The 23849-nt window shown below is 32.9% G+C and overlaps 1 protein-coding gene across 1 annotated transcript; it reads left to right on the top strand.

The window, feature by feature from the left end:
- Positions 1–488: 488 nt before the first annotated feature.
- Positions 489–22817, top strand: LOC113400087 (cAMP-dependent protein kinase type II regulatory subunit). Its single transcript, XM_026639483.2, has 7 exons — positions 489–1066; positions 3235–3425; positions 5325–5462; positions 6040–6252; positions 16674–16845; positions 17609–17698; positions 18716–22817. Exons 1-7 carry the CDS (start codon positions 853–855, stop codon positions 18844–18846), a joined length of 1149 nt encoding a protein of 382 aa, XP_026495268.1. The 5' UTR covers positions 489–852; the 3' UTR covers positions 18847–22817.
- The last annotated feature ends 1032 nt before the right edge of the window (positions 22818–23849 follow it).

Genomic DNA, 23849 nt, shown 5'->3' with positions numbered 1-23849 from the left:
TAAACACTTTAGACAATAGATTTTAACAGAAATAATGAATAAAGAACATTGATTCTTTATTGGCAAATAATATTGATTTATTTATAAGTGAAATGTTTTGATTGTTTTGAAATACTTTTTCGTACATTTTACTTAATTTTACTCCTAATCACGTGATTTTAAATTTGTTCCCATCCTATACGACTGAATCTTTTACACAAATTAGGTATAGATTTGTTAGATTATTATATAAATAAAAGGTAACCTCTTTAAATGTTATGCATTAAAATGTGAGATATTTGAGAGCAATCATAATTACTCGAAAAACAACGTATTGCAATAAAAAATTTTTATTTCATTTAATATAACCATTTAATTTATTATAGCTACAAAAGTTATATAATAGTTAATTTATGTAACAGTTATAAATTATGTATCGTTATTTTTTTTTCTTTTTGTGCATCTGTCCTTAGTCTATGCCTTTATAATTTTTATATGGCAATGCAAATTGAAAACTAGGCGACCGATTAGTAGTCTAGAGAAGTAGGGCAATCCAGATTTCGCCATTTTTACTTTTCAGTGAAAGGAGATTTTATAATTGTCAGGCTGGAGGACGACGAATATTTTGAGAAAAGTGTGTCATTACATTTAACCATTCGTAGTCAGAATTATTTATTTTAAAAGTATCAGTTAATAGTGTGGTTTTGTTTATTACTAACGTTTGTATGAAGTGCTACTTCCCCATCGTAAGATTGCTCGTTGGTGTGTCGCTTAGCTAATTCAATGGCTATGATATCAAAGTTTTAATTTGGTGAGTCGCTTGACGTTCCCTAAGGGGCATAGTAACGAAGAAGCAAAGCGGCGCGGTTAGAGATGAGCAGGCCTCAAGGTGGACGGATCCAAGTCCCGGATGACCTTAGAGAAATCTTATTGGAATTTACCATAAGTTATTTACTGGAACAACCGGGAGACGTTATTAACTACGCAGTCGAGTTCTTCACGAGGTTACAGAACAACAGAACGACGACGATAGTGCGGGGCCCATCAGCAGGCACTCCTGACGAATCTATAATATCAGATGAAGAAGGTACATTTATCTCTATTTCTCTCTATAATAATCTCTCCCGACGATACGACGTCGAAAGGTTAGTTAATGAGATTGCTATAGTGTGATCATAATGTCATTTCCATATGAATGAACTGAATACTTAATTTTAAATACATACTCATGAAACTGTTGCAACAAGATACTATTTTATATACAACTATAAATTTTCTTGTACAATCTGTTGCACTATTGATTTTTCAGATTGTCTATACATGTGATACTTAATATACATTTTTGTGTTTAAAAACACACACATATTAATTGCATTTTACTAGAGAATCAAATTAAAATAAGTTTTTGATAAAGACATAAGAGATTACATAGTAAAAGCTCAATGATTGTAGTAAACTATAAATACTTGAATGCAAACCACATTTTTGAAAGAAAAACATTTTTAAATATGTTTTTCTTTCAAATCAATATAATTCAAGACCGAAATTGATGTAGTACTTTTATTATTTATATGGTTATAAAATTATCATACATTTATCATATTATGTGGTTGATTGCTTTTAGATGCTATTGCCATATAGCTACATTTTATGCGACTGCCAAAATAAAATATAAAATAATCTGTTTGGAAATAATTTTGTTGGCATAAGCTTTAAAATAATATTAATAGCACATATTTTTTATAATTACTGATATTTTATATTCATATTCAATAATATAAGTAACAAAATTGATCGATAGTGATTATTTTCTAAACAATACTATTAATGGAATAATAAAAAGATTTTGAATTAGTTCTAGAAGGATATAAATAGCAATAATTAAATCATTAAATATTATTTTATATGTATTTTAACATCATGTATTATCTTACATGATACTTTGAAAAACTAATCCGAATGATTGGCACTGTGCCACAAACAATTAGTTCAATGATATTTGGGTTTATACTCAAAATTGACATAAAATGTTGTTGCCAAATAGTCTTTCATTAATCTCTTGCCCAAAAATAATAATATAATTATAGTCCATGCTTGTAGATAAACAATAATTTAAATTAATAGTTGCTTTAAAACTACAATTATGAAATCATAGGTATATAATTTAAACCAATCTCAAGATATTTTAGACTCTTGTTTTGTTATGATGTAGTGTTATCCTCCAATTTATCTGTTTTACTATATGGTGATCTCATTTATTTGTTTATTTTCAAACACTTTGAAGTTTTGAGATTATAAGCTTAAATCTTTTACGTCCACTACTCACTTCAACGTGAGCCGGAACAGGTGTGGCCTTTTGAAATGTTACATACAATTACCAAAACCAAGTGTTGACATATGATGAAAAATACCAGTAAACAAGCCTTGGAATTTATTTAAGTAAAAATTAAAATCATTCACTGTTAACAGATGTGAACTGTGATTATGTCACATGTGCAATTTAAAGATGTGCTTTGGATTATTTATTGATTTGAATGAAGCGTATATCTTCTAAACAAAAATATATGTTAGGGTATAAGAAATTGGTTACAATATGGAAATAGAAAGGTATCAGCAAATACCTCATACATGGTATGTAGCACACATAATTTAGGCAGGCTGCCAGTGCAAATGTAAACAAATAAATCATAGTCTCAATATTACTCTTCCATATCATATTTCGTTTGTAAAGCAAACATTTTGATAAATCTTGTTTGTGACTGTTTCTAATTAACTAAAATTCACTAATTTCGATTCAAAGTTGACTTTCATGTGTGGATGTAATATTACATTTTTAGAGGTGATACTTGGTTACAAAATTGTCAAATGGTATATTTAAAGACAAGACAAGACTCAGGGCTAGTGTAATTATGCAATAGCTGTATAATAGTTCACATCCTGTATTGCACTAAGTAGGTTACATAGGAACATGTTTTTTTTTTACATTTTAAATACAGAGAACAAGATATTTGTAGAGTAATATTTCGCACCGAAAATTAATGAAATCAATTTATTATCTGTATTAACACAAGCTATAAAAACATAAGACAGTTTTTAACTGCAAATTCCATTTTACGGTTTACAATGCCAAGGTCGATTTTGGTCATTACCATTGTTCTAGTAACTAGTGCAATTAAAATGAAATTAGTTTGTCTATTATTAGAAAGTGTTCCATATTTAAAATTCATTTCGCTTATATGAGGTGTGTTTAAACAGAGCCGCCAGTGGCGCGCTTCAACAATCGACGTAAGTCGGTATTTGCTGAGACCTATGATCCAGAGGAGGATGATTCTGATGAGGGAGCACCGGCCGTGTTTCCGAAGTCGGACGCGCAACGCGCTCGTCTCGCCGAGGCAGTCCGTGGCATTTTGTTATTCCGTTCGCTCGATGCACAACAAATGCAGCAGGTTTGACATTATTTTATATACATATTATAAAGCCGCGTTCCTTTAAATACTCAAAATAACTTTACCTATTTTTTTATCTCTTCGTGTTATCAAAAATCCCGCCGTCATGCGTATTCAGAAAATGTAGTTACACTAATACCATAAAGCAATAATAAATTATCATAAATCAGTTGTAAAATTAATAATATCAATATATTTCATTATCAAACGTTAAATATAAATAGTATATTAACACGTGACGTGTACACATTTTTTAAAGCTTAAGTTCTAATAGTCCTTTTCTATTTATGAAGGTTGTTTTATCAGATAGCTTGATTTTGTCTGTAAATATTATCTATGTCCGTAACTGTTTTTCACTTACAATATTTTTATCATATCGACTTCAAACCATTGTCATTCCACACATAATGAGTTTAAGTTAAAGTTATGTTAAAATTTTCCGTAAAAAATATTACTTTTGTCACTGAAAATTGCGGGCGGGCTAAGCAATATATAACTTATTTCTAACGAAGATGGATTTTAAATCTGTGTTTCGTTTCAATAGTTATGTTTTACTAAAATTAACTATCTCTTTTGTGTAAAAAATAGTATAATTTTACTGTTCTGGTCATTCAATCGTCAAGTTAGCTTGTGATGACTCTTGACAAGCAATTGCAAATGGCAATGTATTTTTTTTGCTCACACATCAAACCAATTTATATTACGACGAACGATCACAGCCATAGAACCATAAAAAAAAAACAATAATGGCATCCACTACGTGCCATTACGGTGTCCATCACGTAGAACCTGCGAAAGGACATAACGCGCGTAGAAATAAATCATTATTACTTTTTTTCCATTGATTCAAATTCTATTAATTTTTTTTTAATTTGTAATATGTAATAGTATAGGGGTCTTAGGTAATTAAACACCGTAATTACTTTCGTTAATTATAATATAATATTACACTATGTGGTTGTGTCCTCGTTGAGCGCTCAGGCCAGAGTGCCTGCTGTTATCCAGCCATTCTCTACTATGAACAAGTCGTCGCTGTGATTGGCGAACGCTTCTGCTTGATTATCGCAATTTTAGTCAAATTAACATCCAATAATCGAAATATTATATTAATCGGATAAAACCAACTTAAGTTATTAATAATAAATTTTAAACAACTTTAATAATTTGCAATGTTTTACATATTATGCGAAATACATAGCAATTTTAACAAGTACATCTATCAAAACCTTGCAATAGTTATATTAAAATGCGTCCCCCTAAACTGAACGATGGCAATACTTTTCCAACTAAAAATGTCGGTTTTCGCTTGGATTCATGTTCATCGCGCCCGTAGAGGATAGGGCTTAGTGTAATCATGTATGAACAACTTTTGCATGCATAATGTCGGTCTAGTTATCGACGTAAGGTGGAGCAAATATGTGTGTTCATTTTAAATTAACAAAATCGTGTCACTAAGACACGATTGTATTTTTCCTTAATCCTTCGACATTATTTATTTTAAATTTGACTTAACTTGATCGAGTAATATGATTTTTTGCATTTTTCTATAATTCGTAGTTGAAATTGAATTAAATATTTTTTTTATATTCTTGCGACTTTAGTACTGAAAGAGACATACTTTCTTAAACTCAAACTTTTATCAATTATTATATTACTGATATTATTTGAATAGTATAATTATAGAAAAAACAGATGTAAAATGTTGAAAACTAACGGCGTTCCCTTTGAACCTTGTCTAGCGGATGCTTAGTTAAACACAGCGATGGTTACTATTATTAAAGGGATCATTATCCATTTAATATTAGTAATGGGTAAAGAAACAAACATCGACATCAAATAAAATAAGTTTTTTAGTTATATAACACGAATAAAAATGTATATATTTATTTAAATTGTTAGGTACTAGATGCGATGTTTGAGAAGCGCTCAGTACCCGGCGAGTACGTTATTCGACAAGGCGACGATGGCGACAACTTTTACGTCATCGAGAATGGAGTGTTCGATGTACTCGTTACTGGAGACGATGGCGTCGAAAAGGTACTTTTTTCTGTATATTTTTATTCATAAACTGTTGATTCTTTACTTGTAATATTATATCGATTGAATATTTAATAATAATTTGAATAGGTACGCTTTTTATTAAATATAATTTTGCTGCAATAATATTATATTTTAATTATTGCGTATGTGGTTAAAATATTTTAGGTGTAATAGGTACCAATGTACATAGATATAATATACAATGTATGTAACTTATTTACAAAATTAAATTTCATCGTACACTTTGCCGCGAAAAGGGAAGCATGTCAGGCCTTTAGTACTGCGCCTGATCATTCCTCCAGCTGGGTCTCATTGGACGAAGTGTGAGGGAATTGTGTCTGTATTCGCTCACTCTCTCTCGCCGACATATATCTTGCGCTTCAAGTTGGCTCGTCTTTAAGAATAACCGATCTTTAAAATAATATGTTGACGGCAATCCAAAACGAACGGAGACTGCAGTTCAGGCGCAGGACTAATGACTACGTGCTCATGGAGGTGCGGGACCCTTGTCATAGAGTGAGTGAGCCGGTCCCTAGGGCAGCGAGGGGAGTAGTAACGGGGCGCGTGTGTGCAGGCGGTGCACACGTACGAGGGCTCGGGCTCGTTCGGCGAGCTGGCGCTGATGTACAACATGCCGCGCGCCGCGTCCGTGCGCGCGCAGTCGCCCGGCGCGCTGTGGGCCATGGACCGCCACACCTTCCGCCGCATCCTGCTCAAGAGCGCCTTCAAGAAGCGCAAGCTCTACGAGGAGCTGCTCGACAAGGTGCCCATGCTGAAGGCGCTCCAGGTATAACCTCAACTACTTTACACTATGTTATATTTGTGAGGATTGTTTTCATTCGATGGTAGACATTAACGTAGTCAGAATCAAATTATTCCATAGTAATCAATAATATAGTAGTCCAGAATCTATAAGTTCGAAAGGTTCTTTAATATGCAGCAAAACAACTATTCACTGCCGTTCTGTATTCAAGTGAGTAATTATATGCCATGCACATACAACACAGGTAGCGTCAACGCCAAAACAAATCTGTATTAAGTATTTCAATTTAACGGTGACTGGTGAAGCATAGTAAGGAAATACTCAGGATTTACATGAGGGTAACGGCAACTGCGACATGCTGGGCACATCTACTTATAACAAATAATATTATGACGGACAAATACTCTTCAAAACTTTCATAATGGATATGTCGCAAGGACATTACAATAGCGGTGGATATTAACTGAAACTGTACGGAACTTTGGTTATGATTAATCATTAAACATTATTTTCAATTAAATTACAATTGTTATTCATAGTTGTAGGATGTAGCACAGCTTGAGCGTTTTGATTTGTGGGTTTTATCTATTCAATTCAAATAGTCGGAATGATTTTTCATGTGCAGGCAAAAAATCTTATATTAAAGGCTAAGTTGAGCCGACTAGACGAAGACTATTTCGCTAATGTCACGTAGGACGAAGAAGACGCGAAGAATCGGTGTGGTCGAAATTCAAAACGATTTAATGAATCTTACAGTATCTTATATGATATTCAACGTGTGACATCTCCCCTTTGTAATAAGCGACATTAATATCCTCTCGTAAAATGAGTTGGTACAAACTGACGGCTAACTCTAGCATCGCGTCATTAGTCAAATCCAATAGGGCGCGCTTCGCCGACTTCCTGTTACACACTTCCGTCCCTTTTAACGATCACGATAGATTGTAGGTAAGTGAGAGGAAAGACCTTGCACATCAATAAAAAAAGTATTAAAAATATACCTCTTTCTTTCTACATCATATATTGCTTCTCTCTCGTGTAATAATATGTGTGTGTGTGTGTGACTCATTATTACATTTTTAAACTCGATTCTCGTCCATCTGTAGAGAAGAAGCTGTGTAAGAGGTTTCACCATTAAATTTTAGAAAAATGTTCGTTTATTAATGTCCGAGTCGATGTAGAAAAACTTCATTAGTTTTCTATGTTGTCTTGGGTCTGGGTGTTTGTGGTACCGTCGTTACTTCTGATGTCCATAACACAAGTGCTTTAGCTACTTACATTGGGATCAGAGTAATGTATGTGATGTTGTCCAATATTTATTTAATTTATTTATTTATTTAATTAATGATTGTGGTCGAATTTCAAACACGAGGACCGAACACGATCACTATTTTCATGAAACGATATCAAGCCAAATGTCACAGAATGTGTACATTGAAATTTCAACGTGACTAAAATTAGCCCGTGATATTGTGAATGACGAAATTCCGTCCAATTGTGATGTCGCGAAATTGTAATACAACTGCTTTGACAATAATCATACGCTATATGGGCACTTGACTAGCTCAGCGCGGTTCCGCCCACGTTAAACGTTACTGCTATGCCCTCGTGGGTCACCCCTCAAGGAAGATTACAGATACATATTCAATTAAAAAGTCGTCCTCGTAGAATTGTACACAACAAGCAAGGGACACATTCCTAATTATTTTTGGTAATTAAAACCTTGTATTTTTGTAAGTTGATCGGTAATTAGCGCCTGAAAAGTTTCGGAACACTGGAAAAGATCCAGTAAATGTTACATTAAAGTCTCAGCTTAAATGTTATTCGCACCAAGCATCTGATAATAGAAACATGCAGGGACGTAAGGGCAAAGTATGAAGATTCACTAAAGTCACGAAAAAATTGTCCGTTGAGATACGATTATCTGAAGAAGAAAAAACATGATATAAATAACAAATTATGATGCAATACGAAAGGATATCTTTTATCCTTCTAAATAATTGTGTGACTGTTCGATTCCTAAATAAACGCATCTAAACCAATGAATCAGTCAGATTTATCTTTTATCGTGATATTCGTGAGCCCAGCAGCAGGCTGTTAGAGACTTAGTTAACTCTTTTTTACAACATAAATAAGTAACAATATTTGTACAAGTGTCGTTTTAATAGACATCTTAATTTCAAGTGCGTCATACGTTAAGTCAATTAAATTTTATTTATTTTCCAGTATACGTGAATGAGTAATCGTTAAAAAAATGATCCCCATTACAAAGAGAATACCTTTCTCACGTGACCGACTTATTTCGTCGGCACTTCCGAAAATACGCATGGCCGGTTTTAAAAAACTTAACATCAATCAATACACACGTTTTCCGTGTAAATGCTTACGTTATAACAGCCGCTTATGTACGTCAACAGTTTTCAAACGAGCTGCAGACTTCTTTCGGTTGGACGTGACGTGGTTTTACTGAAAACAAAAAAAAAACAGTACTTTATTTTAATATAGACTTTTTAGAGTTTAGAAACGAGATAGTTGGAATATTTGAAACTTAACTGAAGATTGCGAGATAAAACCCTGATTACCACTGAATTTTCATGTGCTTAAACTGTGGTCAGAACTGGTGGTTACATCTTCATAAGAAATTATCGTAAGAATCATGCATGTATCGGATTAAAATCTGTCACATGTAAAAACATGCACAGGAGTAGCGTAGTTGGCCAAATTGTCTTCTCTAAATGGACGAGAGGCCTTGTCCCAGCTGTGAAAACAGCTGTGTAAACTAGGCTTAGGACATTTACAGATTATTATTATCAAGCAGTCTCTGTGTTTTTTGACCGATTTCATAAAAGAAGGAGGTTTTTTTCGGTTGTTAATTTTTATATGTTTGTTTCTTTAGAAATTCCGTCATTAAACGATTTGTATTTTTTTTTTCTTAAGATAATATTCATCTCTTTGTCTCAATTAAATTTGAATAAAAAAAATTGTAGTCGGTTTTTTTTTATTATTTTAAAATGTATATATGTTATGTAAGAATGCAAAAGTTATTTTCTGTCTGAAAAATTTTCAAGGGCATACTCAATTTAGTAAGCAAGCTTGATTCCCAAGGAAGGACTTTACTACTTTTTATACCAACACCAACGTCTAAAACGCGAGGCAACCGCGGACGATAACTCGTTACATATAACTATACGGCAACTTCAAGTTAAAATGTAATTTTAAAAATCAGTTCAACTTGAATTTACCATCAAGAATGTCGATTATTTTCATTTAATTTCAAATTACCAGAGTCGCGATTTTCGCCTTCAATTTGTAATATATGCGTGTCAGTTTTATACAATATAGAAATCTCTGTATTGGTTGATCTTTATATTTACTGTATTGCTATTTGTACTGAAGTCATATATCCTATAAACTTCGTCAATACGGACTATCTAACGCGAAAAGGATTACTCTAATCGGATTGCGGATAAAAAATCCAGTTTTATAATAAAATTGTATTAATGTGTTAGAATCACACTTTAAATCCATCAAACAAACGTACCTCTTGACTTAGTAATATGACAGTTTTGGTAAAATATACATATTTTTTCTGTTTATTCTTACAATATGGAATGAAACAGACTGAAGACAATTACTACTTAAACATTCAAAGCTAAAGTTTTTGCTCCCGTGAGAGCGCTCGGAAACCATCCCAAAAGTATCTCGATCTCCAAGTGACACCGACAGAAAAATTCCAATTTAACTAAATTGACTTTCGACGTAAGTGCTTCATACGAGCGATATAAATGTTAAGAAGAAACAAGCTTTCTATTCCGTTTATTTTATTAAAGATAATTTCAGTTTTGGTAATTCATATATTTTTTATTTATTCCGCTAACAAAACAGTTGCTCGCGATGTTTTGTTACATCACCGAGCACGAGATGAATTATAAACGTAATTAAAGCCTAAGTAAAGTCATTGGTGCATACTCGGATTTGATCTGGTGACTTTCGGCTAAGAACCCCATGATCTATCGCCTGAAATGGCCCAGCAGCAAAGACTATATATAACTATTGAGTTAAGAAATAACAATTATTCTTTTTAAGAATAATAGCAGAAATTTAACGTAAAAACATAGGTATATTATCCTATTTATTATCCTATTTAACCCCCCAATTTCGCCTAAACCTTATACTAGGAGTGGGGACTACAATAGACAAAGCGATCAGAATCAAACCTGCGACTTTTCATCGCTGGTCAGCCCGTAAACATATTCATATATAAGATTAAATAAGAATCTTCGACTATTTGAGCTGGTGTTTTTTAAATAAAGAAATACGGTGGATTATGTCATAAGAACAATCATTAACTCCGAATGTAATGGTAGATTTGATGATCCCTCCTACTAATATCCACCATCCTTGTGAACGATTTTTGTTTGCTTTAGAAAATAAATCAGAAGAAAAAAATAAACTTGGAACCAAAAAGTTTTATAATTATATTACGTGTACAAACACACCCTGTTATGGATTCATTATATAACGGACATAACGATATCAAAGAATATTCCGCAAATATTTCACATGTACTTTATCAAATCAACTTTGATAAACTATATAATCGATGACGTCAGGTCACAAGTCACGAAAAAGTCTAGTGCTGAGATATAAAACTTATCAACGAAATCTTTTAATTCAGATCAAAGACCAGATTAACTGGTCATATTATATTGTAGGCAAAGTGTCGCAATATTGATCTAATTAAGGTAGCTTAGCTTTGAGTTAGCTGACAACTTCGAGCCAGATATGTACTTGTTTAAACAAGTTGTACGAGTTTATTTATTGATCATATGTTATATATACTAGAATACTCGTTTTCACACGTGTCCTCGTCCGTATGTAACGGTCGTAATTTTTACGTATAGAAAATGTCCTTCATTGGGGTTCAAGCTTGTTTCATTTAACATTTTTTACAGCGCCAATGTCTCTAGGCGGTGGTGACCACTTACCGACAAGTGGCCCATTTGCCCGTCTGCCTACCTATACCATAAAAAAGAGTATCTATTTATAAATTCGTACTTTAAAAGTAATCAGTCGTTTTTCCTTACTCAGATTAACTATATTTCCCAGCTGTTTCATTAAAATAATCTGCCTGGCTACTAATACCTAATCTATTTCATTATTGCGATGAAATCGTTCTAAATTTAGATAAAGTTTTCTACTTAAGAATAACCAAAATGTGTAATCTTACTCCTTGATAATAATATTAATAAGATTTTGTATAATTGTTACCTAAATGGTTTCAAAAAGGTAGACTTTAAATAAAATATTGCAAAGCGGTTGAACATATCAAATTAAAGTATGGGTTATTTAAAAAAAAAAAAGAATCATTGCTGAAGTTTAATTACGTCCAGCGAGGCGAGCATCGGCTAGAATTCTATGAGTAAAAGGTTTATTAGCTTTTTAAATAGGGCGCCGGTCGGTCGAAGTGGTTAGAGTATCGGCTGCTACGTTTGCTTGGATTGAATACCACTAATGAAAATTACACTGAAGGTATTTGACATTGAAGATACCTTGCGTTTTTAAAAGTACGTTATAATTAATTCGCTTAGTAATCAATTTATTAAGTCTCCTCCGTGGAGAAGGTGTAGAGTATTCGAAAACAGTTTGTTCGCGATTTGTTTCTTTTTCTTCTTCGTCGAACAATATTTTATTTAAGACATGTAAACTATTTGGTACCCATCCAGATTTGAATCGTTGGTTAATATTTCCAAAGGTATATATCTCTAAGGTCTATATATCTCTTGGGTATTACTTATTAATGTTAATGTATATAGAGAAAGATTAAGATAGTTTCGTCTTAGTGTTATTCAATCTCAGTTTGATAGTTTGTTTCTTTAGCGCTTGGAATCAGCATAATTACAGGCACGAGATAAAAAATATTTCACTGGCATAAAAATATTTGATAAAGAATGGTTAGTGGCTAATATAGATAGTCCAAGAAAATCAACAGTTCTGAGTTTGGATAAAAATGGCCCCTAAACCGTTGACCCTGGACTAATGTATCGCGTGCTCGGAGGCTTTACTTATGAGCACCTAGTAATTTATACTATAGTTTCTTCTTTCTTCACACATTTAATTTATTATCTTTAATAACGCACTCATACAAAGTCGATAGTTTAGTTGGAATAATTAAAAGGCGAATAATAGTTCCTAACTTAAAACAACACTATTTTAAGTGACTAGGTAATGCTTCATACGTCTGTCATAAATAATTATTATAAAGTAATCAGTACATGGCCTAGAGACCTTTTCGCCCCAGCCTACCTCACGGCTTAGCGCGACGTAAAGTAGGACACCGTGTACAATATTAATTATCATTAATCAATAAAAGAAAAATACGGACTACTTACCCTACTACTTTAAAATTTACTTCAGGACTAATTCTACTCGGAATATTTTTCCTCACTGTACTGTTCGAATTTTTTATATCAGGAGATCTGATTGGTATAAGACGACAGTACTTATGTCTAAACTTCTTAAACCACCAATCTTTTACTTGGAGGTAGGGCTTTGTGCAAGGCCGTCTGGGTAGGTACCACCCACTCATCAGATATTTTACCGCCAAACAGCAGTACTCAGTATTGTTGTGTTCCGGTTTGAAGGGTGAATGAGCCAGTGTAACTACAGGAACAAGGGACCTAACATATTAGTTCCCAAGTTTGGTAGCGCACTGGTGATGTAAGGAATGGTTAATATTTCTTACAACGCCATTGTCTGTGGGCGGTGGTGACCACTTACCATTAGGTGGCCCATTTGCTCGTCCGCCTACCGATATCATATTAAAAAAAAACCACCACCCCCAATATCACCATCGAGATATATTATCTCATTTAATGGTCTGCTTTACTATTGTTAATTGAATAAAGAAAATTTATTTTGGACACTGCAGGAGCGTTTCCAGTCACACATTATTCTAATGATGTTTTCCATTTTCAAGACATATTATCCAACTGCGCAGGACATCATATATACAAGTACATATATGTACGTAGTGTGTCAGAAAGAATGGCAATCTGACGTTACCGGATAAACTTCAAGTGCAGGACCAGTGGCATTTTGTGGTCGGTTATATCTTTGCCAGTAATCACACTGGAATCCATCCTACCGGAACATACCACTATGAACTATACGTAGTTAGAATATATGTCCTTACAATAACCGATACTCTGAACGATTATCATATTGTACAATTTATCCAGATTTTAAAAAGTACCTAATTAGTATCTCTGTTACTCTATTGACGTGTTTCTTGACCTATCCCTGAAATTTGAAATACCTATATGCCTAGTCAAGCGTTACGTTCACGGTTAAATGTCACAGTTTTAACTCACGTAGCTACCTTGAATAATCGAGCAAGCTTTAAATATGCGATCGCAGTGAAGTTAGAATACATAACTGAATAATTTTTCACTTATTTACTTTATAATTCAGAACATATGTGAAATCCAAATCGGATGTTGCGAATGTTTAAATATAACCGATATTTAAGTTCATTTATTAAAAGACGACAGTTACAGTTTACTTTCGTTTTAAGGGTTGATCGTCAGATGCCAGGTATAAAAAAAGTACTGCTTCCTCGGTTTTCAAGCTTGCTTCATAACAAATTTCATCAAAATCGGTACAGTAGTTTGGCGTTATTCGTAAAGATAGTTGTCATGATTAAATAAAATTTGTAATTCATTTTATCGTTTTAAATAATTGTTTATTGAATGTAATGTTGTTTCTGTGCAAAGTCATGAATTTAGTTTCATTTTAAATATTAATATAATCCTTAGTTTTATCAGACTTTTTAAAAATTTCGATCGACAGATTCAATGAAACAGTTTCGTATTTCCTATTGGCAATGATATATCAATTCGACCGCTGCAACATATTGATCGTGTAATTATTTGAATAAATTCAAGTGTCGTCAAAAGTGCAAAATAGTAAAATATATTTCAAAATAAAATGTGGACTTTTTTAAATAGAAAAACATGTATTTTCATCAGGCATATGTAATATCTGTTACTTCATATATAATGACCATATGGTTTAAACGGCAATATTTCGATATTATCGTCTAAAGTTATTCTAATTATGATACGAGTGTCCTTTATATATTTACCACGACAATTTAAATCACCACAAAAACTTCAAATCACAAACGTCATCGTAAACATGCTACGTGAAAAAGATAAGAATATTAGAGATGTTCTGCAAGAACGAACTCGAAGCTCACTCGATCGCTAATTGTCAAATAATGATATGAAACTGTAAGAGTCATAATATTGATGCAATGTTTGACACTGTTAATCAGTTTAAATAATTCACGAGTGAGATACGAAGCGAGTTATAACAGAATAGCACTACTGGTGCTAAGAAAGAAGTGTAAACACGGGCAGACGTCGGGACCTTTGACCCCCATCTCATTCATAATGTGCATAAGATAGGCAGATAATTTCAGCTCTTGTTATACAAATCCTACATTTCTTGAATAGCGCTTGTTAAATATGCAAAAATGCAAAATACAAAGGCGTATAGTCTATTTATGTAGTATCACTAACTGGCAAAGGTATCTCTGACGTCAGCACCAAATGACATATGACGAGGCCAAGTTGTCGCCAACGTCATATGTGTGATAATAAACTACGAAATACCGAACATAAACCCGAACGTTCGTAAATCTATTCAAAATATTGAAATTGATAAATTGGGTGATATACTTCAAATGAGAATGCGCGTAGAATATATAACAGCTCGTATATATAACACTCCTACACAAAGGTTTCTACTCGAAATGACAAAGTTCTGGTACTTATTTCGTCGCGTTGTTTGTAGATGATGCAAATTCATACTTGATAAGTCGTACTTGTCCGGATATGAACCTGCTATCTTCGGTGAAGATCAATTCGTTCTATCCACTGGCATATCTCGGCTCTCAGAATTGATAATTCACTTATTGCGGGTAATTCAATTTTATATTGAAAATACATTATAAGAGTAAAACAAAAAAAAAAAACAATAATAATAATATTACGATGTTAAAATAATGAGTGTAATTTTTGGAAGATGTTTGTGTGTTGCGAAAAAACTTTTGTACTCTTTTTTCCAATTTTTTTTGTTGATAACATTAAAGCTCTTCAATGGGTAGCAAACGAACAAAAAACAAAAGAAAATCAGACTGACAGGAGTAAATGGTCTAGAACTTCGTCTAAGAATTATTTTATTTTCGTTAGGACGACCAACAGTAGATACAATATTACATCCAAAAAAAAATACATTTCAAAATTATCAAGGCAAAAGTTCTACTACTTACAGGTATCATCATGCAATATCAATATAATATTACACAATATATGTATTGAAAATATAAATTAAACATAAGCAATAATTAAAAATAAGAGGTATAATACATTTTAACTAGGTGTTATTTATTAAATAATAATTAATAAAAACCAATAAGATAAACCATAAAATTAGAATTAGGCACGAATAAAATTCTTTATTTTTCGATTGAACTGAGGGCGACTATCATGATATATGTCTAAATCTTTTATTTCAATACTGATGGTGATGTATAAAACAAAAAAAATAGAATAAACATAGATTTAAACTTGTGACAGTTTAAAAAATAATTTTATACAAATTGTGAACTTACACTTGGTAGCCAAACAGAACATGATTGTATCGTTTGACCATATTTCAAAACAGCATACCAACCCACCTTCACACGTGTAAATGTTTATTATTCAAAGTATACATGTGTGCGTTGAAAAATAAACAAGTGCTTCAACCTATTTTTTTACGAACTCGCGGATATTATTATATTCTCTAATGATTATATTTGTCGTTAAATATTCGATTTTTTACATTTATAATTTTAATGCGTTATTGAGAACCCTGAGAAATGTTGCAAGGTTAAATAAACAGATAATTAATGCGTTTGTCACATTTTAAATTAAAAAATAAATTAATAACATCATATTTTAAATAAAACTACGTCATATTGTGTCTACAACGGTTTATTTTTTGCATTTTATTTGAAGCTGCATATTTTATCAGCGTTTATATATAAGAATATTTTAAGCTATTTTGAACAATGTTCCTTCACGCAACTTACAGTATGGTGAACAGTTATGCACCCTCTAGGCGACCTTTCGTCTTTTTCAATCTCTGTCTCATTCCATTGTTAACTGTTTTATACAACGTATATTTTATTTAAACTGTTCTTGTTATTTTTTTTAATTCACACGGTATTTTAACAAAATAAATGGTCATTGTTATTTAATTTTTCTCGTACTCTGTTAATTTATTTCATTGTGTCTGTTATGTACCTAACATACCTAATATATAGCGAAAGCAACTTCGTTCCTTCGTATATATATTTTTGTCTGTAAATAAATAATATCTTATCTGTCCACCAGCCGTACGAGCGCGCCAACCTCGCGGACGCGCTGCTGCCGCGCACGCTGATCGACTGCGAGCTGATCATCCGGCAGGGCGACACGGCCGACGGGATGTACTTCGTGGAGGACGGCTCCGTCAGCATCCGCATCGCGCGCGACGACGGCAACGAGCACGAGATCAAACGGCTCGGTGAGATATACTCGCACTGTCTGACCCATCCCTTACACAGGGCTCCCCGAACCCTAGCTCCTGGATTCGAAACGCTCCGTTTACGGCACTTGGCTTTAAACCCTAGAAAAATAAAATATGTTTGAAATAAATTTTAATTAAATTAAAATTTATTTCAAACATACACTAAAAAAATCCTAGGTCATTTTATGTCAATATAACATAAAATATATATTAGAAAACGTGTATTTTTTATCAGCGTCGATGTCGACGCCATTTATAAATGGCTTAGAATTTGCACGGGTTATAAGTTCAGAAGTTATATGGTCCGTTTCATCAGAAGTCACGTTGAAAGTAAACAATGGAATATGGCGATAAGGTTACCGTTCAAAGTTAAGTTTAGCGATAGATGGAAATGATTCATCAATTTCTTATACTTCGATACAGTTACATATTTATCATTTTGTTGATATATAATATTATGTCACATAATTTAGCTTATACTATATGAAGAAGCTTAGATGTTAAAGAAACGTTCTAGTAACTAGAAAGATTGATATCATAAAAGTTTAAAAGAGTAGACTAAAAACTACTGTTTTTTGAGAAATTAATGTTTTTAAAACGATATATATTTACAATATAAGTTCTATTAAAATTATCTGATACGTATAAATAACTCAAAGCGTGATCTTATACAGACCATAACCTTTTCTATTCCTACTAATCATGAAAATATATACGAACATTTATTTTTAATTACGAGTTACCGTCTTTGTTGTTACAGGCAAAGGTGGATACTTCGGTGAGCTGGCTCTCGTCACCCATAAGCCTCGTGCTGCTTCTGCATATGCCGTTGGCCCCACCAAAGTCGCATGTAAGTTTTACGAAGCAACGTTTGCAATATTACAACAGACACTTATAATAATATGTTAAGTTGTGCGTTGTCGCTCTGATTACATAATATGACTTATCTATTAGCATCATAGTATTCGGTGCGTTTGGAAAATATAAAGATCATCACGACGATAAATCAGTCATTTCGTCTCGATTTCTGGCGATTTATGAATAGACTTGTCTTAACGAAGGGCATCGGTGAGGCGCACCAGTTTTCCCAAAAATATTTACTTAGAGGAGAGATCACCAGAACACTGCTCGTGCTCGGGTTCTTGTATTCCTTAAGGCGGTGCTGAATATGTCTTATATTTAAGTATCGGTTAAATTCGTTGGAGTTCATTGCGTAAAATAACGAGTGATCATTTTAACTCCAAGGGCGAAATACTTATAGCGTAATGTTTTCTTAACGTTTTCGCACGTTCGTGATATATGTTGGATACAAACATGGCTTTAAATCGCTCAATTATTAAATATGATACATAAAAACTGTACTTGTTTTTAGTTTCAATTCAAAAAGTAAAAAATAAATAATTCCCAATTCACGACCTTATTAAATCCTTAATAAGTTATATGCGTATTGTGTCATCGGACAGGGGACAATGATACATGTTAACGTATACTATTTAAAATGTTTATAATAAGTTGAGCACGTGAATATTAACCGAAGATTGCGGGTTCGAACCCTGTCACTCACAAAATTTTATTTGTCTGATATTATGTTATGAAGGAAAATATTCAATCTAACTTGCGTATGTGAATAACAGTTATCCACGAGGTTAGACGTCAAATCGTATTGCTAATAAGCCATTACCTTTTCAAAGAGGAACTTGATCTATTGTTGCACCTTAGCCCAGAATTGGGACATTTATGTGTTATTAATGTTTATTTAATGTGGACCAGTATAAATTTATGATCATTATAATGATGGCAATAGTTTCAAACCCGCTATTTGTAAACATTTCGAACAATCATTAATAAATATGACTAAATACTCCAGTCCTCGACGTGGAAACCTTCGAGCGGCTGCTGGGCCCGTGCATGGAGATAATGAAACGCAACATCGACGACTACGAGGAGCAGCTCGTCAAGCTGTTCGGCGACAAGAGCAACCTCACCGACGTGCGATGAACGACCGGCCCCCCCACCGAGCCCCCCTTTGCCGTAATCACACCCTCTATTACCTTTCGTGTTCAGTTTTAACATAAACGGATGTGGCTGGAAACCATAGTTGATATTTAAACAATTCATGCTCAAATCGTGAAACGTTATCTTCGATATTTTCTAAAATCGCGAGTATTTTCTTCAATAGCATTGGATTGTTTTATATAACAGGGTATTTCTTTTTGTGGAAAATTGTTTTGAATGTGACTTAAAGCTATAACAACCGGAGTCGGGATATTCGATGGAGTTGAAAAATTTAATGGCAACATTTACTTAAAATATGGTTTTCAGCCGTTTAACAGATGGATTCCATCTAAATGATGCTGTAGTAATTTTACTGAAGTTATTTATACCCTAGTTATTCATCATTTAATAACGATACCATTATATTTTATTTTCGTTCTTCGTATATTCATAAATATTTGAAGTTTGTGCCATGTTATTTTGTATTAATTAAAATAAAGATTACGTTGTTAAGGAAGGGGGGAATAAATCTACCAGCGTCGGATAATATTGCATTGTAACAATAATACGCTTATTTTAGATAGATAAAATGCCTTAGTAGCTATGTAAATAATGATCCCACGCTTTGTCATCGATTACACTGCTCGTTTGATGTAGACTAAACTAATTCGTTGAACTTTATTTTAATGTAGAAGAGTCCATTTTAGACTGGCGCTTTTTGAATGATTTGCGTACAAATTTGTGAAACTATGTAGTGTTATCGTGTTCTCGAGTGAAGCTCAGCTCATTACTGTTTAATAAACGACTTAACGTGACGCATCTCCATTTGTAACGTAGTTTCTTGTAATTTTTTTCACAAATGTTCAATTTGACTGAAATAATTTAAAAAAGGAATTTATCCTTGAAGTGTCAAATGTCAGTTCGGTGACAGGGCGGGTGTCAAATCATGATAAGTATGTACTGGGAAGATGGCATTTAGTCTTTAAATTAAAAAAAAAAAGATGTTTTAGTAGTGGGACGACAATGCAATACTAAACGGCGCTGAATCCTGTCTTATATTAGGATAATCTCTGCTACCGCCATTTTCTATTTTTTAAGATTGTTCGTTACACCTAACACTGGCTTGAATTCATTAAAAAAAATATATATTAAATTAGGTAAAGTTTCATTTTATCGGTGATTAGATTAAATCTTCTCACTAACTAATTAATTTATTAATTTTATTAATTTAAAAAATGTTTCTATATTTATGTATATTGAGAATGTTATATTACAATCAGTTAGTGAATGCCAAATTATTTAATATTTACGTGAGTGTAAACAGTACAGGACGATGCGTATTTACAATGAGGCATATTGTAAAGAACAAATTGAGATGTGGTCGCTGCGTTGCCGACGAATTCATTTTTATTTTATTTAATTATTATTTTTATATAAACCATTGCGTGTATATTTTAAATGAGAAGTTTGTTTATGTTATCTATTTTAAATATTACGTTTATAAAATATTCTTTATTGTCATTTCCTCGTCCTATTTTAGTAAATAGATCTGAGGTTTGTTATGATTGTAACATGTCTACTGAGAACACCATACAGAGAAGCGTGTGAACTGAAACGGGCCTGCATTGTCTGTTCATGATGATACTCCCTCGTCGCGTATATATAACGATATGTTATGCAAACTCCTCGGTCGGAACTATTCGGTTCGGGCTGAATGGAGCGGTGTCTGTGTGCTACCTCCGCATATCGAGTGCGCGCCATAATCCAACCCTCAGGTATAGCGCCCCAGTATTATTTCAATTCCTGCCTTCATTTGTAAATCCAGCCAAAGTAGTTGAATACATAAAATCATATGTAGCACTAAATATGTAAGTCTATATTTACATGTAGTAGTTAGTTTTTGTCACTTCTTATTGTAATTTAAATATTTGTAGATTAGGAAATTAATGGAGTATAGACAGATCCTGAGGGGTGTCGTGTGTTGTTTGTTTTTTTTTTTTTTGACGTACAAAACGTGTACAAAATATTTCAGTTGCCATAGAACATTTTAATTATTTAATTATATTAAAATATGATGTCATGATACTTTTAATTTTAATATAACGCCGCCCTACTGTCTCTATCGACTTCCATTTGGAAGTTTCGTCTCTAGTACATAATATCATATCGATTGATTCGTCCATAGTTCTCGATGCTTGCTTGTATATTAACAGTTTCAATGCGACAGGTTTGTGTTCCTCATTTAGCTTATACATTCCCGAGTTGCTAATATCAAAGTTTATTAAAAATGATTTATTTTTGTTATCGAATTATAGTTTATTTTTTAAATTTATTTTGCAATAGAGGAAATCACTTCAAGTGCCTTCATGAGCACATCTGGTAAATTTATAATTGAAACTGTCTTTGTAGAACTTTATTGTTAATCTCGTGTTTTGACTCACTCGTACTGCTTTTTTCTATATGGACTTGTGTGTATTGTGAGTTTGTTTAGTCCATTACGAACCAGTCTCACAGTCGAGTTCAATTAAAACGCCGTGTACTTTGAATAGGGAGTATAACAAAATTGGTCTGTCTGCAACCGTATAAATTATTATTTTTAGTTAAATTTTCATTGAAATTTGACTAAAACTAATTTTTTTGTATATTTGATTATATTGTTATACTCTGTATTCTGAGAGCTAGACTTTCGCTTTGTGTAAATAATGTGCGCCATGTTTTACTATATGTAACCGTTGGGAATTAAATTTAATTTTTATTAATTATTTTATTTCTAACTTTAATGTAAATTTCAAAATTTCTTAGTACATTATAATATAGCAATATATCTAAAAACATGGTGGACATTTCCAATGACCATATAATAATCAGCGGGTCTGATTACAACTTTTTAGAACAGATTTATTTATATTATTAAATATACAAATTGTATCTATTTATGCAATGAAATGTTTAACTTCCATGCATCCAGATAATGTTATATTGGTTTTTGATGTGTGTGGAATGTGATTGAAAGTTATCTCTTCTGTAATACATTTTTGGGGTTGCCATCTATAAAAATATATCAGAATAAGATATTGATGAACTTGTGAATTATATTTCTAATTCGGAAATTATATTCTTCCAACCTACATGATACTTTTAATAAAATATAGAATTATTCAAATTAAAGTAAATTGATACACATGGCAACCTAACATAAGTTCGACGTTTGATATTTCCTTGTATGACGCTGTGTCTGTGTGTCCCCGATGTACTGAACCCAGTAGTTGTTAAATAGTATTGTGCAATAATTACTGTCATTTATGTCCTCTACGTGGATATCATGTTGAATCGTCAGTGTGAAATAAATTATAGATTAAAATAAAATGATAGCATAAGACGTAATATTTCTCTTTATACTGATGTTAATGTCCTAACGCATCAGCTAGGAGGCTTTAGGTAATTATGTAATTGTAAATCCGTATAAATTGTTTTGTTCAACTCGCACACAATGTTTTGATAGCACAAATGTTATGTTAAACTCGTGTGTCGAAATGACTCAAATTCTGTTGTCTTCCAAAGGGACGCACAGAAGTAACGCCGAGCGCTCCCATCGATCACTCGGCGCGGTGAACATTTCTGGCAATTTGATGTAAAATTGAAATTCGATACGCTTAAACTTAGCGTAAATTTTTATAAATTACTAGTCATTGGTGTCTAATGTAGATTTGTAACCTGACAGCACATTGAATTCGAACGTTTCATTATTCTAAATTCATGTTAGCTGTAAGTTCGTCATACATGTTCCACGATAAAGCATATCAGAGCGGTGCAGCCGCCCCCATGTCCTCGGTGCACTCCCACTGTACGTCTGGTAGCAAGTCTGAACCGCAACTAGTACCGCTTTACCACGTCATGAGCTTACCCTGTACATTTATAAAAATTATGTATCGTAAAATGTTAGAAAACTGAATTATATTTGTTTGTAGATCTAATTGCTGTTTACTTTCACCTTCTCATATTTAAACGTAGTTTTGTATACTAAAAATATTTCCTATCCATAATATTAAATCTAATAAAAAAAAATCAATGATGCCAAGATTGGAGATTATGGACGTTTCGTTTTCAATTAAATGTGCTCGAAGTGAAATACATAATAAAAAGCTACCTATAGACAAACAAACAAACAAAATAAACTTTATTGACTTAAGGATTACATTACAAACAAGTTGCAAGGGCCCCTGTACTAGGTGCAAACCCGTATTACTGGGTGCCCCGCTCATCCACCAGGACAACTAGAAAGTCAACAATGACTTTGTTACAACTAGAAAAGTGTGTGTGTGTGTCTGTGTGTGTGTGCGTGCGTGCGCTTAAACATGTATAAATTTTATTATAATTGCGAAAGGTTTAGATTGATTATCAATTTTTCAGTTTCATCATAATTTACGTGAGTAATGTTTCAGTTAGAACACGCTTTACTTTGGTCTTTGTCAGTCTGTAGAAGTCAAGTCTACTGTTTAGTTTATTATAAAGATATGACGATTGATAATTGTATTGCATTTTCTTAAATTTGGTTTTACTAGTTGGGATAGGACAAACAGATTTACGCCTACGGTTTTGGGTTTGAGAGGGAACAAAAGGTAAATGATGATGAATTTTAAGTATACAATTTAATATATATATTTGACGAGTAGTCAGTAATTTGTACTGATTGTGTAAATCAAAAGTTGGAAAAAGGTACGGTTTGAAAAACATTACTTTTATGAGAGACCTCTGCGCTCTTTCTAAAATTATTAAATGCGTTTTAGCCGCACCTCCCCATACAGGGATACAGTAGCTCAATATAGATTGGGCTAGTGCTTTGTAGGTGGTAATAAGAGTGGCCTCGCTCGCAACGTGTCTAAGTTTTTTGAAAACCCAAGTAATTTTTCTTATCTTGTCAACGACGCTCTCAATATGAGGTCTCCAGGTGAGATGCTGGTCAATAATTACACCAAGATATTTTATCTTATCTGTTTTCGATATGT

This window comes from Vanessa tameamea, chromosome 18 (genome assembly GCF_037043105.1).
Source record: "Vanessa tameamea isolate UH-Manoa-2023 chromosome 18, ilVanTame1 primary haplotype, whole genome shotgun sequence".
In the NCBI taxonomy this organism is placed as follows: Eukaryota; Metazoa; Arthropoda; class Insecta; order Lepidoptera; family Nymphalidae; genus Vanessa; species Vanessa tameamea.
This window is presented reverse-complemented; position numbering and strand designations above follow the sequence as displayed.